Below are 20,143 nucleotides of genomic sequence, written 5' to 3'. Positions count from 1 at the left end.
GACCAAGCTCAGGTTACCGCCTGCATGGTCAGCTCAACCGGCAGAGCTGGGTGTGCTTGGAAGAGCCTGGCACTGAAATGCCCTGAGGAGGAAGGCTCAAATATCTTCTGGCGACAGCATGGCAGCTAACAGGGTGAAAAAAGCAATTCTGACTTCTTCAGCAATCTCTGGATCACTTATTAAGGTATTTTTAAAACAAATAACTCCAAGATAAAGAATTGTGGAAAAAACAGACTCTCAGATGGGGAACTCATTTTACAGGAAAAGTCCTTCAGGGGGTTATGGCTGCTTTAGGAATACAATGGGACCTCCACAAGCCCTTGCACCCCCAAAGCTCAGGGCAGGTAGAAAGAACAAACAGGGAAATAAAGAAACTCCTTTGGAAGCTGGTGATAGAAACCAAGATGCAATGGATACAGCTTTTGCCATTGGCTTGGGCAAGAATAAGAGCCAGACCCAGGGCAGATATTCAATTATTTCCCTTGGAATCGATCTTTGGAATTCCTTACCCTGGTAATTCTCCACCTAGTACGGGCTGGAGATAAGGGATGTATATTTCAAGCAGGCTGTGGCCAGAATCCCGTCTCTGGTGAAATCTCTTCCACAGGAAGCTGGGCTGGCACAGAGCCTGCCTTGGCACTTTGCTGTTCACAGCATCCACCCAGGACATCGGGTCCTGCCTAAGGAGTGCAAAGAAGCACCACTGGTGGCCAAGTGCCGTGGCCCATTCCAAGAGTCCCTGAGCACAGAAACAGCCGCCAGCACAGCTCAACACGGGGGGACCCCTCACCCTGGGCTCAGGGGCTCTCAAACCCCGGAGATTTGGAATTCCCGGCTGCAGGAGCAGCATGGGAGGGCACCACTGACCCTGCACTGAAGGCAACGCAGCAGCAGCCAGGGCTCCACATCGGGCCAAGCCCCTGGGCCTGCCCACAGATCCTCTGCTGAAATCCTCTGCCTGGGCACCCTCCTTTGGCATCTCCACACACTGGGGCCAATCCTTGCTGCCACTGCTGGAGCTTCGCTGCTTTCTGTGCCTGCACTGCCACAGCTGCTGGGGAAGACAACGGCACAATTCCACTCTGCCCCTCAGTTACACTCACACACTGGGCTGCCCGGGATTCCATGGTCGGAAAATATACCAAGTCTAATTTTAAAAATCTATTGCTCTAGTCAGGCTTCATGTGCCTTTGCATTGGGGAAACGAATTTGAAAGAGATTTCTAAGGAATGTTCCTCCACTCAACAGAGAGGAGTTTAACATCTCAATAGACTGGGAATAGCCCAAAAGATACTCACAAAGATAACGACCATTAAGGCCCATCAGCAAACATCAAGGAACACCCAGCCCAGACACTGCCCCTGGCATAGTTGGAGGCACCTGGTCTGGAAAAGGCTGAGAAGGAAATCCAGGAGTGCGGACCTAATTAATATAGAGGGGAAGAAATCCGGGACCGATAGGAAATTAAGTACTCAGAACTACACAACTTGGAAGCAATGAACATAAAACCAACGGATTTCTATAGGTTTTGGACTGTGAAAAGTTAAGCGAAAATCTAGTAAAACTCACATATCATGGAATGATTTTCTCTGCACACCCGGGCTATGTATGGCTGAAATTATTTCTGTTGCACATCCTGGCCAGAATCAAGTAATGCCTTGATTCTCTAACAGTAGAAATGGTGTTGAAGAGTTTTGGGTCCTCCTGCAGTTTTGGTGACAAGATTACACCATTAGAATATCTTTTCTTAATAATTCGACTTTTATATTTTCAGTTAAGATTGGGCCAAGGGTGTGAGAACCACCCTTGTGTGTTAGGGGAATGAGCAGAAAAAAATCTTGATTCCTTTGGGGATTTTTTGTGTATGTTCATGAGTGGCTGTTAGTGATGGCAAAATTTTGGTATGGAATTTGTAATGTTCACTGTTCACCTTTAGGCTGCATATGGCAAAACCAGAAGACCTGTATAATTTAATAGAATATTGTTTTAAAAAGAGACCAAAGAAGAAAAGCAGCGGGAGGGGGGAGGGGAGAGAGGAAGGAGAGAATATGTGAGTCACCTGATGGGCTTTCAAGAGGTGCTTGAATTGGGGAAAAGGGGGTTGGATCCCCAGAGGTAGCAGGAGGGACCTGGAGCTGTCCGCTTTGAAACTACACCCCAAAAATACTGAAAATCAGGGATTCCTCCCAGGAAAAAGCTGCCAGGAGCTGTCCAAAAGGAGTGAAAGAGGGGGTTGGGAACACGAGATTGAGCAGGAGAGGCCTGGAACCCCAAGCAAGCACGGGTTAGGGGTTTTGATGGTGGAGTGATGATTGGGAATGGGCCAAAGAATGGGGGAAAAGAGGGAGCTGGGACGCCCAAAGATTGGGGGAGGGGGCTGGGAAACCCACATTGAGTCGTGAGGGGTCAGTAGATTTGGGGAATGATGAGAAAGAGGGGGAGAGGGGAGGGAAAGGTGGAGTTGGGATGGAAGAAAGGTGATTCCCTGTCCCTTAGCACTCGATCCCTGGAGCGATTATCTGCGGCTTGGATGGGGGGGCAGATCCGCACTGGAGGGGCCCCCTGCCCATCCCAGTGTATCCATCTCGCTGCTTCCCTCGAGCTCCCAGCCCGGCCCCGGCTGCCTGCTCTGCTCCCTGATGGATTTCTACCCTGCCCACATCCAGCTGAGCTGGTTCCAGGGCCAGCAGGAGCTCTCGGGCCACGTGGTGGCCACCGACCTGGTCCCCAATGGGGACTGGATTTCTACCAGCTCCTGGTGCTGCTGGAAACCCCCCCGGCACGGGGTCAGCTCCAGCTCCAGGTGGAGCACGTCAGCCTGGAGCACCCCCTGAGCCGGCACTGGGGCACGGCCCGGACCCCACAGCGCCGGGAGGGGCTGGCAGGACACGGAGGGGATTGGGGGTCCTGGGCTTAACGTGGACACCCTCCCTGGGAACCCTCTTCCCGCTGTCCCATCTCCCTTTATACCCCCTCTCCCACCCCTTTCCCACCGGTCCCGTTCCCGACCCGCTCACCCGAGAGAGCTCCTCGCCGGCAGCCGAGGGATGGAGGAGAAGGAGCAGGAGAGGGAGGAGGAGCAGGAGGAAGAGGAGGGGTAGAGGAGGAGCAAGAAGAGGAGGAGGAGCAGCGAGAGGCGGCAGCCCGTGCGTCCATCGCTCTCTGGATCTGCAGCCCCTTCGCGCCCGCAGTATCGGCCCCCCCGTATTGTGTAGGTGACCCGGGAGAGGGACCTCGACCCCAATATCTTGGGCGGTCCTGGCAGGGTTTTTTTGAGAGGGGGAGGGATATTTGGAGCTCACCCGAAGTATCTTTGGGTCTCCCAGGTTTTTTTGGGTGGCAGCGGGCGGAGCGAAGTTTGCATCTTGCAGGCCTCCAAAGCTGTCCCGAAATCCCCTTTTGGGGGATCCTGCGGGGTCCCCGGGTGGTTTTTTGGGGATGTCTGGGTGGTGGCTGCAGACAGAGCCCCGGCGGTGGGTGGGGGATGGAGGTCCCCGGAGCCCCGTGGCGATCGCCCGGGACTGGCAGGGCGAGGGGAGCAGCCTTGAGGGGGGGAAAGCGAAAAGGGGAGAGCCCCGGGAGTGCTGGAGCCTGAAATGGGGGCCTGGAGAGGGGGGACCCCGAGAGCCGGGAGTGAGGGGAGCCTGGAGAAGGGATGAGCCTGGAGACGGGGAACCCCTGGGACACCGAAGTGGGGACCCCAAAGCCTCCCAGGGCTCTGGCCACGCCAGGGGCTACAAGGCCACGAGGCCGGGGCTGCTCCGGGCCGCTTCCAGGCTGTCCCTCTGCTCTTGGGTGCCGGGGGTGGCCCTTTGTGACACGGGCGTGTGTCAGGGCCCTCGGTGATGCGGGACATTGTGGTGCTGTCATGAATGAGAGCGTTTGAGATCGCTTAAAAATCGGTGACAAATGCATGAGCAAAAGTCAGATTTAATATTAAGCAACAAAGTACAATAAGTTTGTTGGCAAAATTCATTCTACTGCCCACAGGAGAGGTGAGGCACAACAAGGCAAGAACAACACCAAATAAAATCCATGCAATCAGAACAGAAATTAACTGGGAACTCTCTAGGGGAGTGTGGGTGGGTGTGTGCTGTGTTTAGGTGAATGCAGGGATTAAAAGGAACACGGCCTAAAAACATTTGAACTTCTACCTTAATTTGTAACTTAAGTTATACCTTAGGCCTAGCAAATCAACAGACGAACAACACCAAACTTATACCTAACTTAACTTAGAACTTAACAATTCAACAGAGCAATAACACTTAACAGCATTTAACCTAACTTACAGCTGTAACTTCCAAGTTGTATTTAGCAACTTAATACAATAACAACACTTATGACTTACATTTAAGAACTTATCAAAACACTTAGCATTTAACAGCATTTAAGTATGTTCATAACTATAACTGAACCTTGCTTACAGGCCTAACTTAGATTTCCAAGGTACTTCCACATCTAGGAAAGCTGTTTTCTACCAGATTTGCTATAGCATATGTGCAGGGGCACACACACAGACAGGAACAGTCAGTGCAAACAATTCCCCCAGAGCTCAGTGAAATCCTCCCTTCAGATGTTTTTGCATCTCCCACTGGCCGAAGGATGGGGCCTTGAGCAGTGAGGGTATGGGCCCAGGACACGTCGTGTTTCAGCGACCCTCCAGGCACAGCAAAGCCGAGGGTTTGCTGGCTCTGAGAGGCCCCTCAGAGGGAGACTGCTGGTCACAGCCCATGGTGGCCCAGAAGAGCTCAAAGGTCTCCTTTTGGATTTCTGCTGACAGGGTCACAAGAGAGTGGGCTCCAGTCATAACCATGTTTCATTCTGGCCTCAGTTTGGGTTGGCACTTTCTCTAGAAGTGGGGGAATGCTTCACCACACTGGGATCTCAGGGGTGCCCATGGCCTGGGTGATGCTGGCCCGATGCCAGGCACCCACCAAAGCCACTGACCCTGCCTCTCCAGCTGCAACAGTGGGGAGAAAGTTTAACCCAGAGTTCCTGGGATGGTGTAAAAAGGGGAAACATCCCGTACCAAACAGCAAAATGTGCATCACAGACCCAGCCTGGGCACAGAGAGGAAATTTATTACCAACCAAATCACAGCAGGACAAGAAGAAGGGAAAGAAATCTCTCAAACCCCTTCCCCCTCAACCAATTGGGGTCACTGGGAATCATCCAACACCGATCCTCCCATGGGGGATGGAGCTGGAGCAGAGCACGAAGCTCTTCCCACACTTGGGGCATTCACAGGGCTTCCCTTAGTGGTGGCTCCGTTGGTGTTTGGTCAAGTGAGAGCTCTGTGAGAAGCTCTTCCCACACTCAGGACACTCGTAGGGCCTCTCCCCAGTGTGGATGCGCCGGTGGACAGTGAGGGTGGAGTTGTGCTTGAATCCCTTCCCGCAGTCGGGGCAGCGGAAGGGCCTCTCCTCTGTGTGAATTCGCTCATGTTTGAGGCAATCGGAGCTGGTGTGAAACCTCTTCCCACACTTGGGACACTCGTAGGGCCTTTCCCCAGTGTGGATACGTCGGTGTTTTCTCAGGTTGGAGCTCCACTGAAAGCTCTTCCCACATTCCAAGCAGGTGTAGGGCCGTTCCCCTGTGTGGATCACCTGGTGCTTCATCAGATAAGAAATAGTGCTGAAGTTTTTCCTGCATTTCCCACACTCGTAGGGCTTTTCCCTTGTGTGGACCCTCTGGTGTCGGATCAGCTGGGAGCTGTAGTTGAAACCCTTCCCACATTCCAAGCACTTGTGGGGCTTCTTCCCTCCAGGAGGCTTCTCCACCAGCTCTGAGCTCTGCCTGGATCTCCGGCCGCCTTCCCGGCTCAGGGAGGGTCTTTCCTCCTCGCAGCTCCCTGGGCTGGGTTTGCAGCCCCTCCTCGTGAGAGATCTCCGGGGCTTTTCTGCCTCCTCCATCCCCGCACACCTGAGGAATGAAAATTCCTGGTTTAGGGGGAAATAACAAGAAGACAGCTCTATAAACTGGGTGTTCCTCCTTGCCCAAGTTCATCTCTGGAAGTCATTGAGCATCTTGTGTCTGTAAGAACCTCCCAAACACCAAGATTCCCACCCAAAATCCTCCAGACTTTAAGACACAGATCAAAACCTCCCCAAATATCAAGATTCAGCCAAAATCCACTCCAAAATTGTGCTGGTTTGAAAGCAAAACCTGTGAGAGAATCAGTCAGAAATACAAATTCATAGGAAAAACATAAGAGCAAAAAATACATGCAATAGCACAAAAGAAAACAACTGACAGAATCAGAATACAACCTGACACCCCGCTAGTTAGGGTGGTGGTAGCAGTCCAGATGAAGTGGTCTTGTTGTAGTAGTGATGCTGTAGAAAGGTCTGGTAGCTCTTGTCCTCTGGAAACCAGTGGGTAAGGGCTGCCTTGGTCTTCCAAATCTCAGATTTTATCTAGGTAGGAAAGGCTTGGCTCCTCCCCCTGGCTGGAGCATCTCCCAATGGGATGATGGAATTTTATCAGTCATGCAGTGGCACTCAATGGCCCATTAACAGAAGATATCTTCCTGGAGGAAGGATGGGTTGTGGAAAAGATAAAGAACACTGCCCCACCTGGTTTTAACAGATGGCCCATTAGCAGAGGATATCTCCCACACAGAGATAAGGATCACTGCTCCACCTGTTTTTTTCCACCACTCTTTGTTCTTTTGTTTCTTCCTGGGACCTCTGACTGGTTACTTCATATTTGCTGCTGATTTCTTCTCCCTTTTGAAGATGAAAATTATAAAAGTGTCTTTGACCTGCCTTGCTGGATATTGTGAAGAGCAAGAGTCATCTACTGCAAGTGGAAGTGTCACAGGTGGAGCAGAGTTCTGTGAGTGCTGTATCAAACCAGACCTCGTCAGACCTGCCAGAACAACTGGTCCATGCTGCCCTTCACTGCTCTGCCTGTTCCCCACTGTTTCATGCCAGAGTAATTTAACTGCTGTTAATTGGGTGTGTGTTTCACTCGAGCCAGTCCAGCAGAACCAGCAGAAAGCAGCCCCAGAATGAATGGGGCTCTGCAGAGGAGCCCCAGACTATTCATCAGCCTGCCCGCAGAACTGGCTCCAACTCTGAACCCTTGTGACCACACTCTGAAGAAGACACACTTCTGATATTTCTGAGGCACTTATGACTGAGGCACTGCATGTGCTTGTGCAGGTAAGAATCCCAAAGTTCTTTCTTACTTCAGGAAAAACCCTGCAGCAGTGCATACCCAGCATCTGCTATCAGCACATCCTGGCTGCACGTGCAGGAGAAGCAGCAGCAGCATTGTACACGTGGGTTTGTTAAGCTGAACTCCCCTACACTTTGAACAGTGCTCATCACAAACATATTTAATGGCACACCGATGCCATACATTTCTCCTAAAAGCCTCCCTTATAACTAAACTTTGCTAAATTTTCAGGATGAACGAGCAACTTCGGTCTCAGTGCGGAGGTGGAGGGGTTCTAAACACTGACTTTGCGAGAGCAGCATCTCTCCTGAAGCGGTCGGGGCCACCCGAGGCGCCGCCGGGAGCGCGGTGCAGAAGCCGGCCCGGACTCAGCCGCAGCGCCGGGCACCGCGCATCGCTGCTCTGCAGGGCGGCCCGCACGTCCTCCAGCAGCTGCCGCAGGCTGCCCTTCTCCTGCTGCAGCTCGGCCATGCGCTCCTCGGCCCGCTCCAGCGCCACCATCTCCTCGCAGCGCTCTCGGGAGCAGGGCCCCGGCGGCCGCCGCTCGGGCTCGGCGGGGGCTGCGCGGGCGGATGTGGCTCTCGATGTGCTCGCCCTCCCGGCCCAGCGGCAGCCGCGGCCCCGCGCGGGTGCTGAAGTGGCCGCGGAGCCGCGCGTGGAGCTGGCGGAAGGTGAGCTCGGCCCAGAGCCCGTCCCACAGCCCCGCGCACTCCTCGGGCTCCGCCGCCTCCTCCGGCCCCAGCGCCCGGCACAGCGTGCGGGACTCCTCGCCGGGGATGCGGCCCGGCCCGGCGCAGTCCCGCTGCTGGAAGATCTCCTGCAGGGACTGCTCCGGGCCGCTGGCCAGCACGACCATCTCGTTCTCCACGCCGCGCTCCAGCCCGGAGCGGTGGGCGAGGGCGCTGAGCAGCCACTGCGTGCGCCGGGCCGGCCGCCCGGAGGGGTCCCAGCCCTCAGGCGGCTCCATCGCGCCCGCCCGGCCCGCGGCGCTGCCCGAGCATCCTGAGCGCCGCCCGCCCGAGCGCTCGGCCCCGGCCCCGGCACGGAGCGCCCGGCTCGCCCCGCACGGAGCCGCGTCCGCCTTTGTCCGGCAGGAGCAGGGACTCGGGCAAAGCGGGCAGGTGCCGCCCTGCTCCCCTTGTCTGCCAAGCCCGAGCCCCAAGTGTGGTTCTTATTTCTTAGCTAATTTCTCCCTGGTTTCTCTCTAACACAAGCAAGACAATAGCATGGCACAATCCAGTTTGACAAGTAAGGCTTGTGAACGAGTGAGTGCTTCCACTAAATTAAAAACTCAATGTGCTTGAACGCCGACCTTCTGTTCGCTCAGGCTATCTCACCTCTGTAGATGAGGTGACTTCCTGGTGTTGGTGTGTGGATGTTAAGAGGTCTGTGTTAGAGATGAGTAAGTGTTCAACTCGTTCAAACGAGCTGGCCAAAGCAGCGATTTTGGTCTCTCTTTGCCTGGGAAGTAGGACCGGGGCTGTTGAACGCAGGCAGCAGCACGAGCAGAGCTCCTCCAGCAGCAGGGACACGCCAGGAGCCAGAGGGGACCGTGGCACCAGCCGTGCCCGAGGTCTGAACAGGCTGCCAAAGTCAGGTGGTGCTGACAGGCTGCGTTAACAGCCCAGGCAAGGCGTGGTGAGGAGCCAGGCCTGGGGGCCACCCAAGGAGTCCTGTCAAGAGCAAATCGTTCTAATATTCTCTCTAGGGCAAAAAAGGAGCAAATGAGTCCAGATGATATGAGAGGAAAAAGAATTCAAGTTCGTTTAAAACGCTGCTTAATACAGAGTTTGGTTTCTTTTGATTGAACTGATACTAATAAATATTTGCTGACATATGGTGGGGTTTCTCTGCAAATAGGCCTTGATGAAAAATTTCTGACCACCTTTAGTTTTGCTCTTTCCTAAGTTGAACACCCGAGTAGCTTTGTTGAGGAATGGAGAATTGTTTGTAGCTCAGTTTTTCTCAGGAGGAGCCTTACATTTTAGTTCAGGAGGAAGGAAAGGCAAGGGTTTGAAAGCCTTCCCGTGCTGAAGTGACACACTTTGAGAGGAGTCTGTGAGGAGATGTCCCCTCAGGCACTGCCAGGGCTGTTTGCCTCCAATGCAGGCTCAGTATTCTGGGAGTTCCACAAGCCTCAGCTGCCACTGTATTTTCCTCTGAATATTTCTTGTCGTGCAGTACACAGGGAGAATATTTTGTGCTAGATTCTCCTCAGGGCTTTGAGGTGAATCTCAGTAATAGTCGTGATTTTCATGTCCAGATGTACTTTTTATAGATAATAAGGAAAAGGGAAGAGGTACCATGGAAAATTAGTTGCTCAAAATGTGAGTGGCCAACCACACAAAAAATTAAGTCTGAACTGAAGAAGATTTTTATTGTTTTCCCTCGATAGGTGGAGTAAAACACGCAGTGCTAAAAATGTTCTTTGAAGAGATTCAGCCAGCACCCAGGTGTATGAAAATCAAAACAGCAAAGGATGAGGCAGGGCATGGGAAGCATTTTTAGCCCTTCCTGTTGAAGGCCCAACAGTATGAAAACTGCCTCTGGATGTTATCCATAGATACCATATGTTATTTGTAGAGAAGAGCAGATGCCCCAAGCTGTTGGTGGCCCTGACTAGCAGGGGATGTGTCTTAGGTCACAGATGTGACCAAAAGTATGTATTCTATCACCATATGTGGGACAGTGATCCTTATCTGTGTGAGAGATATCCTCTGCTAATGGGCCATCTGTTAAAACCAGGTGGGGCAGTGTTCTTTATCTTTACTGCAATCTATCCTTCCTCCAGGAAGATATCTTCTGTTAATGGGCCATTGAGTGCCACTGCATGACTGATAAAATTCCATCATCCCATTGGGAGATGCTCCAGCCAGGGGGAGGAGCCAAGCCTTTCCTACCTAGATAAAAACTGAGATTTGGAACACCAAGGCACCTTTTTCCACTGGATTCCGGAGGAAAACTGGACCTTTCTGCATCATCATTAACCTTTGGAGGAAAACTGCACCCCTCTACAGGAGCACTGCTTCACCTGAACCACATCTGTCACTCCAGGAGGACTGCAGCCACCATTTATTGGGACTGCTACCAACAGCCTGACTGACAGAGCGTCAGGTTGTATTCTGACTAGGTCAGTGTTTTGGGTTTGTTCTTTATAATACTGTATTTCTATTTTAATTTACCTGGTGAAGAACTGTTATCCCTATAGCCATATCTTTGCCTATGAGCCCCTTAATTTCAAAATTTTAATAATTTGGAGGGAGGGCGTTTACATTCTCCATTTCAAAGAGAGGCTTGTGCCTTTCTTAGCAGACCCCTGTCTTTCAAACCAAGACAGGAGGATTTTGGGTCTGAATCTTGGTGTTTGGGAGGTTCTTACAGACACAAGATGCCCAAAGACTTCCAGAGATGAACTTGGGCAAGGAGGAACACCCAGTCCATGGAGCTCTCTTGTTTTTTCCCCAAACCAGGATTTTCTATTCCCAAGGTGTGGGCAGATGGAGGAGGAGAAAAAGCCCCGGAGATCCCACTTGAGGAGGGGCTGCACACCCAGCCCAGGGAGCTGCGAGGAGGAAAGACCCTCCCTGAGCCGGGAAGGCGGCCGGAGATGCAGGCAGAGCTCAGAGCTGGTGGAGAAGCCTCCTGGAGGGGAGAAGCCTCACAAGTGCTTGGAATGTGGGAAGGGTTTCAGCTGGAGCTCAGGGCTGATGCAACACCAGATGATCCACATTGGGGAAAAGCCCTACGAGTGTGGGAAATGCAGGAAGAGCTTCAGCACTATTTCATATCTGATGCAGCACCAGGTGATCCACACAGGGGAAGGGCCCTACACCTGCTTGCAATGTGGGAAGAGCTTTGGATGGAGCTCTGCCCTGAAATACCACCAGCGCATCCACACTGGGGAGAGGCCCTACGAGTGTCCCAGGTGTGGGAAGAGGTTTCAGAGAAGCTCCACTCTCATCAGACATGAGCGGATTCACACAGAGGAGAGGCCCTTCCGCTGCCCCGACTGCGGGAAGGGATTCAAGCACAACTCCACCCTCACTGTCCACCGGCGCATCCACACTGGGGAGAGGCCCTACGAGTGTCCTGAGTGTGGGAAGAGCTTCTCAGACAACTCAGTCTTGACCCGACACCAACGGAGTCACCACTAAGGGAAGCCCTGTGAGTGCCCCGAGTGTGGGAAGAGCTTCGTGCTCTGCTCCAGCTCCATCCCCAATGGGAGGATTTGTGTTGGATGATCCCCAGTGACCCCCGTTGAGCAGAGCCCTGGTGATCCGTGGTCCTGGTGATCCGTGTTGGGAAGACACCTGGCTGGGGGGGGTCTCTGCATCATCCTGTCTCCCTGTGGGCACCTGGATGAACACAGGGGCAGGAACGTCCATCAGGGCTCAAACTGACATTGGGAATTCCTTGAGGAGAGCAGATTTGTTGACTTTGATCCCCAGAAAATCTGTGTTCAATCCTATCTCCTGCTGGCATCCAGGAATATCCAGGAACAGTCTTGGAGACCTTTTCCAGCCTCACTGATTCCAGGATTTTCATTTCCTATTGTCCAAGGTTGTCTTTCACAGCCAAATGGTGATGAACTGAGGCAAAGACCAAGATTTTGGAGTCAGTGGGGTAGAAAGTCCTCCAAAAAATGTTTTTCCCTCCCACTCACACATAGGACCTCAGCTCACACAGACACGGAAATCCTTTTCTTTTAGCCTCGATTTGCTTTTCATTTCTCTTCATCCTTTTAAAACAACCAACACGGGTGAAAATAAAGACACTGAACTGAGACATGGGTGTGGATACGGAGGGACAAAGACATGGTGGGGCACAGACATGGAGAGTTGAATCATGGTTTTAAAGAGTTAAGATTTTTGCTAAGGGTAGAAGGAGTTTTCATGGCCAAGATGTACGTTAGGTAGGTAATTACTTGATGCTTAGGCAAGAGCTAATTGGTATAATTATGTGCTATTATGAACTTATGTATGGAAGAACATAAAATAATAAACCGTTAATCATGAAGCACGAGGCCTTGGATCATGCCAGAGGTTCACTGAGACCTGATGAAGACTCTCCTGACTTCATCCTTTGAGACCACTGACCCATTTCGAGAGCACCGACCCAATTCAAGAGAAGAACTGCGCACGCGTGAAGGACGAATGGGCTCATTTTAATATGGGGTGGGGATGGGAGGTGCTGGGGTTATGCACATGTATTGTATGTAAGATCTTGGGCAATAAATAGAGGGCAAAGAACCTTGTTCGGGGCGGTCACGCCTTTGGGAGGTGACTCCCGTGCCGGTGAATAAACACACCACTTTGTAACTTTAATTAGTTAGAGGGTCTCTGTCCGTGATTATCCCGGTTTTTAAGGATTCAGGGGGACAAACTGCGGTCACGTGGGGACACTGCAGGGACATCGTAGTGACCCAAAACAGGACAGGCGACCTCAGGGTGGCCCTGATGTCCCCAAGGCAAGGACACCAAGGTCCCCAGTGTCCCTCGGGGTGACAGTGCCACTTCCATGTCCCCACCCTGTGCCTGCATCCCCGGCCGCCTCCAGCTTTTGCATCACCTCCTTGTGTCCCTCCACCAATGTCCCCAAGGCCACCACGATGTCCCCGAGGGCCCGGCCAGCTCTGGGGAACCCCTGTCGCCATGTCCCCCACGTGTCACCACCAAGTCCCGGTTAACAGCATTCACCAAGTACCCCAGGTGCCATGTCACCGTGTCCAGCCGCCCCTGGACATTGTGATGACCTTGCTGGTGGCCGCAGTGGCCTCGCCACTGGCCCTGGCCTTCGCCACCCACTGGGCGGTCTTGCAGGCGCTGGGCCATGGCCCAGTGCTCACGGGCGATGGTGGCCAGGTGTCACCGCAATGTCGCTGAGGCCTGCAGGGCCACCTGGCCGGACACAGCCACCGTGCCCAGGGCCAGCAGCAGGTGACTGTCCTTGGCCACCCCCAGTGCAGCGTGCACCGAGTCCAGGGACACTGCAGGGACATGGGGACACCGCACAGGTGGCACCGGGGACACGGCAGCAGGGCAACCAGCACAGTGGCACCTGAGCAGTGGCACCAGGGACACCCCTGAGCCACCAGCCCCGTGTCCCCAGGGCTGCCCCAGTGTCACCACCCCAGTGTCACCCATTCAATCCCAGCGCCACCAGCCCCGTGTCCTCAACCCAGGGCCATCCCAGTGTCCTCAGCCCTGTCCCAGTGGCACCAGCCCAGTGGCACCAGGGCTACCAAGGTGTCACCAACCCACTGTCCCCAGTTCCATCCCAGTGCCACCAGTTCTATTCCACTGTCACCAGCCCAGTGTCACCAACCCAGTGCCACCAAGCCACTCCCATCCCAGTGTCCCCAGTCCTGTCTCAGTGTCACCAGCCCAGTGTTCCCAGTTCCTTCCCAGTGGTCCCAGTGCCAGCCCAGTGTCACTGCCCCACTGCCACCATACCAATATCACCATCCCAGTGCTCCCAGTTCCCTCCCAGTGTCTCCAGTCCCATCCCAGTGTCCCCCATCCTGTCCCAGCGTCCCTGTCCCAGTGCAACCAGTTCTATCCCAGTGCCACCAGTTGTGTCCCAGTGTCACCATCCCAGTGCTCCCAGTTCAATACCAGTGTCTGTAGTTCCTTCCCAGTGCCACCACCCCATTGTCCCCATACCAATGTTACCATCTTAATGTCACCAAACCAGTTCCCTCCCAGTGCCAGCCCAGTGTCCCCCATCCTGTTCCAGTGTTTTTGTCTCAGTGCTCCCAGTTGTGTCCCAGTGCCACCCCCCATTGTCACCATACCAGTGTCACCAACCCAGTACCACCAGTTCTGTCTGTCACCACCCAAGTGCCACCAGCCTGGTGTCACTAACCCAGTTCCAGCCCAGTGTCCCTAGTCCTATCCCAGTGCTACCAGTCCTGTCCCAGTACCACATCCCCAGTGTCCCCATACCAATGTCATCACCAGCCCAGTGTCCCCAGTGCCATCCCAGTGTCCCCCATCCTGTCCCAGTGTTCTTGTCCCAGTTCTCCCAATTGTGTCCCCGTGCCAGCCCAGTGCCACCCTGTCATTGACCCGTACCAGTGTCACCAGCCCAGTGCCACCAGTCCTGTCTCAGTGCCACTAGTCCAGTGCTCCCAGTGCCAGCTCAGTGTCACCATCCCAGTGTCCCGAGTTCCATCCCAGTGCCACCAGTTCTGTCCCAGTGTCACCAATCCAGTGTCACTGGTCCTGTCCCAGTGCCCCCAGTGCCATCCCGGTGTCACCACCCCAGTGTCACCTGTCCCTTCCTAATGTCCCCATCCCAACGTCCCCTCCCAGTGCTCCCAGTTCCATCCCAGTGTCCCCAGTGCCATCCCAGCATCACCACTGCCACCCATGGCACCACCCCAGTGTCCCCGTTCCCTCTGCCCCTTCGAGCCATTTCGTCCCTGGACCCTTCGAGAAGGAATAAACTCCGCCTTGGATCACCACACGTGGCTCCCGTCCCTCTCTCCACCGTCGGCAGAAGCGGGGCTCACACAAGAGAGCTGAAATCCCTCTCGTCCCGAGAGCGGGAACGTGCCTGTAACCCCCAGGCCGTCTTTCTAAAGACGCTTCTCTGGAAGGTCTCGGCACCAGCGCTCGCCCCTCGCCCACCGGCTCCTTCCGGCCGGTGCCGCCGCGATAACCGGAGCCCAAAGACCGGGACCTCCGCGAAAGAGTTCCTGGAGAAGCGTCTCCTGCAGCACCAACTGCAGGACACAAGCCGCTTTTCGGGACGGCCAGCTCCCCGGGCACAGCTCTCCACGTTCTAGTGGAAGCTGTCTGAGGGGTGACTGGGACCTTCTGTGGAACATCTCTGGAGACCAATCGCCGGCCCGACGGCCTCCCCAGCAGCTTTTCTGTTGACCCAGTGGGCTTTGCTTAGCCCGAAGAAAAGAGTGAGTTAAGAAATACCGGGGTCTTCTTCCTTTAGTTTTTTCTTTTACTGCTGGGTGGGAGATTGGAGTTTTGAGGATGGGCAATTTGATCAGTAGTGCTAAGTTCAGCCCTCCTCAAAAGGACATTTATTACCAAGTTGTGAACACTCTTAAGTTATCAAAAGCGGAACTTAAAAGGTTTTTCTGTGTGATAATTGATAAAGGATTCGTGTTAAACACAAAAGCATTGGGGTTTGTATAAACCAGAATACTAAGCTCTGAAGTGAAGCATGGACACTAGATAAAGGAAATTATATGATAAAATCATTCTGTTTAAAATCACCTTGTTATGTTGTATTATGTTACATTATATTATGTTATATTATGTTATGTTTTCCAAATAAGTTGTATTGGCTACCAGCTTGCAAAATCAGACTTCCCCGTAGGCCTTCCTGCCTTTGTCTAATCAATGCTGCTTATCTCAAGGACCAAACTTCCAGAACTTCTCTGGTGGTTATCTACAAGGACCCGATGGCTATCTGTGACTGATTATCACCCAAAGGCTTTGTGAATCTGTGTAAGGATGTTTATTCAACCACCACTGCTTATGACATCAAAAATCCAAAAATTATTGATTACAACGAGAACCCACAGTATAAGAAGAGGCTGCAAACCAAGGTTGGGTGGAGCGTGGAGTGGGCGGTGACCCCTCACGTTCCCCAGCGCTGCTTGCTCTTTCTATATCAAATAAAGCAATCTAAATTTTGCTGAATATCGAGACTTTTGTCTCTCATTTATAACAATTTGGTGTCGATACCCGGGACGTCCTTGGAGCCCTGAGAGGCACTGCGATTTCGGGGAGGCGCCCCACTGCTGTGGCCCCGGTTCGTCAGTGATTCTCGGGACCCATCGACGTCCCGCACCATAGAGACTGAGCAAGGAAAATCTCCCCGGAAGACCGCGGCAAAATCACCTGGAATTCTCGTGCACGAAGAGCCAGACAGGAGCATCGGACTGTGAGTATCTGTGTGGTTTGGTGGGGATGACTGTGTGCTTGCCTGAATGAGACGTGGCCTTTGCTGCGAAGCGAGAGTGGAGTCCTTCTATCCGCGTTTCCAGCATCCCGCGAGGGACCTGGCCGGGGACCGGACGAAGCGAGTGAGCACAAAGGGAGAGACTGCTTTTCTTGTCCTAGCCCAGGTAGAGGCTGGGTCCTTCCCATCCTAGTCCAGGTAGAGGCAGGACCCGCGAAGGTGGTGGGGGGAAGGGGGAGGAAAAGAAAAGCAGATGGCAACACACCAGTCACGGAGGGAGAAGGGAAAAGCTGCTTTTCCCATCCCAGCCCAGGTAGAGGCGGGTTCCAGTCCATCCTGACCCAAGGAGAGGCAGGGGTTCGAGCAGAACACATCGGGGAGTACAAACACCTCAAGACAGTCCCTTGAGGTAAAAATGGGACAAAGAGGGAGTAAGATTCTGAGTCCCAGGGACCCACGAAGAGGTTCCAGTTCATTTGGTCCACAAAGAGACCGGGAAAATAAAGACAAGACAAGTAGGTTACCAGAAATAGCACCAGGCAGCCCTTTGGGAGTAATATTAAAATGTTGGGACACGGACGATATACAGAGGAAAAAGTAAAGAAAAATTGATTCAATATTGCATGGTGGAATAGAGCAGAGAAATGATCCGTAAAGATAACCTATAGTGGCCCATGTTTGCATCATTTGAGGGTTGGATTTGTCGGGCATTAAACACATATGTGGCTCATAAAGAACCATTTAACAGAGAGGAATGTGAGTATGCTGCCCTGTGGGCAAAACAGTCCAAGCCATCCTTGATATGTACTTTAAAAGAAAAAGAGGATGAGGATAAAAAAAAGGTTACCTGGGAACCCCTCGATAATCTCCCACCTCCGTATAATACAGAAAACACAGGAGACCCCCCCACGCACCCACTTCTCCTCCTGGTACTCCCATAGCTCTGAGAACTCGCTCCAGTCAAAGGAATACCAGGAGAGATGGTATCACCAGAGAGGAGGGAGATAACGACACAAAGGCCTTTACCCCCTGAGGGAAGTGCCATTAGCAGGACAACAGGCTGGATTAATTGGATTTGTAAATGTTCCCTTGAACACAGGGGAAGTGAGAAACTTTAAAAAAGAAATGGGAAAACTATTAGAAGATCCTATAGGGGTATCAGAGAGACTAGATCAATTCCTCGGACCAAGTATGTATACTTGGATGGAATTACAATCTATATTAAGTATCCTATTCACCACGGAGGAACGGGAAATGATCAGACAGGCTGGAATGAGGGTGTGGGACCGGGAGCATCAGATTGGACCTAGGGGAGACCAGAAATGGCCGTTAAATAATCCTAACTGGGATAATCAAAATGATGTCCATCGCCAGAACATGATGGACTTAAGATGGATACTCGTTAAAGGTATCCGAGAATCAGTTCCTAAAGGACAAAATATTAATAAAGCCTTTAGTGAACAAAAACAAAAAAAAAAGGACGAATCCCCAACTGAGTGGTTGGAGCGGCTGAGGAAAGATCTCCAAATGTACTCCGGGATAGACCCTGACACACAAGTGGGTCAGGTACTCCTCAAAACCCAATTTGTTGCTCGATCATGGGGAGATATTAGAAAGAAATTAGAAAAGTTAGACAATTGCAAGATCGGGGGTTACAAGAATTGCTAAGAGAAGCAGAAAGCAAAAGCTAAAATCTTTATAGCTGCAGTTCGTGAAACACAGAAAGAAACCCAGCAGAAAGGGGGAGGGAAACCACGGAAACCCCCACCAAAACAAGGAAATGAAGCAGGAAATAATTCACCAAGGCGAACCTGCTTTTACTGTAACAAGAAAGGTCAAATAAGGAAAAATTGTAAGGAACAGATACAGGATGAAAAAAAAAAGTTACAGGAAGATGAATAGGGGTGTCAGGGGCTGTATGTACTGGGGACCATACCATCTAAAGAGCCCTTGATAAAATTAAGGATCGGTCCCCAGGGAGAGGAGGTGGAATTTTAGTAGATACAGAAACCGAAAAATCCACAATTAAACACCTACCAAAAGGCTGTAAACCTAGTAGAGAAACGGCACTCGTGGTTGGAGCAAAAGGTGAACCATTTCAGGTCCCTATTATTAAAAATGTGCAAATTGAGACCCAAATCAAAATTGAATTAAAAGATCTGCTGTTACAGCCAGAGGCAGAAAATAATTTATTGGGGAGGGATTTAATAATAGCATAGGATTTGAAAATTGAAGTATCCCAAGGGCAACTTAAAATTTTTGCTTTAACCCAAAAGGACGAGGAGCAAATATACCTGAGGTGTGGTACACCCCTGGAGAAATAGGGAAGTTAAAAATGAAACCTATCAAAGTGCAAATCACTGATCCCGATTTACCTATCCGAGTTCATCAATATCCAATATCTCTGGAAGGGAGACGGGGCCTTAAGCCTCTCATAGAAAACCTTTTGCAACAGGGGGCTTTGGAACCATGTATGTCCCCACATAATACTCCTATTCTGCCTGTCAGAAAGACAGACGGGAATTACAGATTGGTACAGGATTTGAGAGCTATAAATCAGCGAACTGTTACCAAATTTCCCGTAGTAGCAAACCCTTACACTCTCTTAAAAGAGTTGTCCCCTGACTACACTTGGTATAGTGTAATAGATCTAAAAGATGCCTTCTGGGCATGCCCATTAGAGGAAAGTAGCAGAGATTGCTTTGCCTTTGAATGGGAAGATCCTGATAAGGGCAGGAAACAACAACTGCGTTGGACACTATTGCCTCAGGGCTTTACAGAATCTCCCAATCTCTTTGGACAAGCCCTAGAAGAATTAATGCAATCTTTTGAGTCACCAGACCTTACAATATTGTTACAATATGTAGATGATCTATTAATAGCAGGAAAAGACGAGAAATCTACTAGAAATGGGACTATAAAACTTTTAAACTTTTTGGGACAATAGGGATTGAAGGTATCCAAAGCCAAATTACAGTTCACAGAAGCAGAAGTAAAATATTTGGGACATTGGCTAAGTAAAGGGAAAAAGAAATTGGATCCTAATAGAATCTCTGGAATATTAAGTCTGGGACCTCCAAAAACTAAAAAAGAAGTGAGGAAAATTTTGGGATTGCTGGGATATTGTCGCCAATGGATAGAGGGCTTTAGTGAGAAAGTAAAATTTCTATATGAAAAACTTACCACTAATCGCCTAAAATGGACAGAAGAGGATGATAAGAGTTTTGAAAAGGTCAAACATGCTTTAATTCAAGCCCCTGTACTCAGTCTCCCAGACTTGGAGAGACCATTTCAGTTATTTGTAAACACCTCTGATCAAACAGCATATGGGGTACTCACCCAGGAATGGGCAGGCAGTCGAAAGCCAGTGGGATTTTATTCTAAACTGCTCGACCCTGTCAGTCGGGGTTGGCCCACATGCCTCCAGGCCCCAGTGGCCACAGCACTTTTAATTGAAGAAGCCCGAAAAATTACCTTTGGGGCAGCCCTAGTGGTCCACACCCCTCATAACGTAAGGGGAATTCTGAATCAAAAAGCTGAGGAATGGTTAACTGATGCCCGAATATTAAAATATGAAGCTATTCTAATCACTTCCCCAGATTTGGAGCTAAAAACAACAACTCCTCAATTCCTGTACTGGGAACCAGGAGAAAATTTAGAATGTGATTGTGAAGACATTAGTCCTCAGGAAAAACAAACAATAAAGAAATTAAGGGCAGAACAGCATGAGAATTAATAGGTTTTACCAAATGGCAGGGAAATTTTACTCAAAACCCAGGCCAGTCAAATTATTGAGAATTACATCAACGAATTCATTGGGGAGCCATGGTGCTAGCAGACACATTTTTAAAATCTTTTGGATGCATTAACATTTTTGATATTGCAAAGCAGAGCAGCCAGAGTTGTTTGACTTGTCAGAAAAGTAATAAAAAAGGTATGTGACAAGGTCCGTCAGGAGGACAGAAATCTGCTTACAGACCCCTTGAAAGAACAGAAATAGATTTTACAGAATTCCCAAAAATAGGAAGGTGGA

The 20,143-nt window shown here is 51.2% G+C and overlaps 1 protein-coding gene across 1 annotated transcript in view; it reads right to left on the bottom strand.

Annotated features, from left to right (window-relative positions):
* LOC148218047 (uncharacterized) overlaps positions 1-20,143 on the bottom strand; it is a 101,128-nt gene that overhangs the window by 45,206 nt on the left and 35,779 nt on the right. The window contains exon 2 of the mRNA XM_088158009.1: positions 5,293-5,763. Coding sequence (XP_088014135.1) covers positions 5,293-5,763 — 471 coding nt within the window. The remainder of the gene's footprint in view (positions 1-5,292; positions 5,764-20,143) is intronic.

Source organism: Sturnus vulgaris, unplaced genomic scaffold (assembly GCF_052056855.1).
Source record: "Sturnus vulgaris isolate bStuVul1 unplaced genomic scaffold, bStuVul1.hap1 Scaffold_195, whole genome shotgun sequence".
In the NCBI taxonomy this organism is placed as follows: Eukaryota; Metazoa; Chordata; class Aves; order Passeriformes; family Sturnidae; genus Sturnus; species Sturnus vulgaris.
The sequence above is the reverse complement of the archived record's forward strand: the minus strand, read 5'-3'. Positions and strand labels throughout refer to the sequence as shown.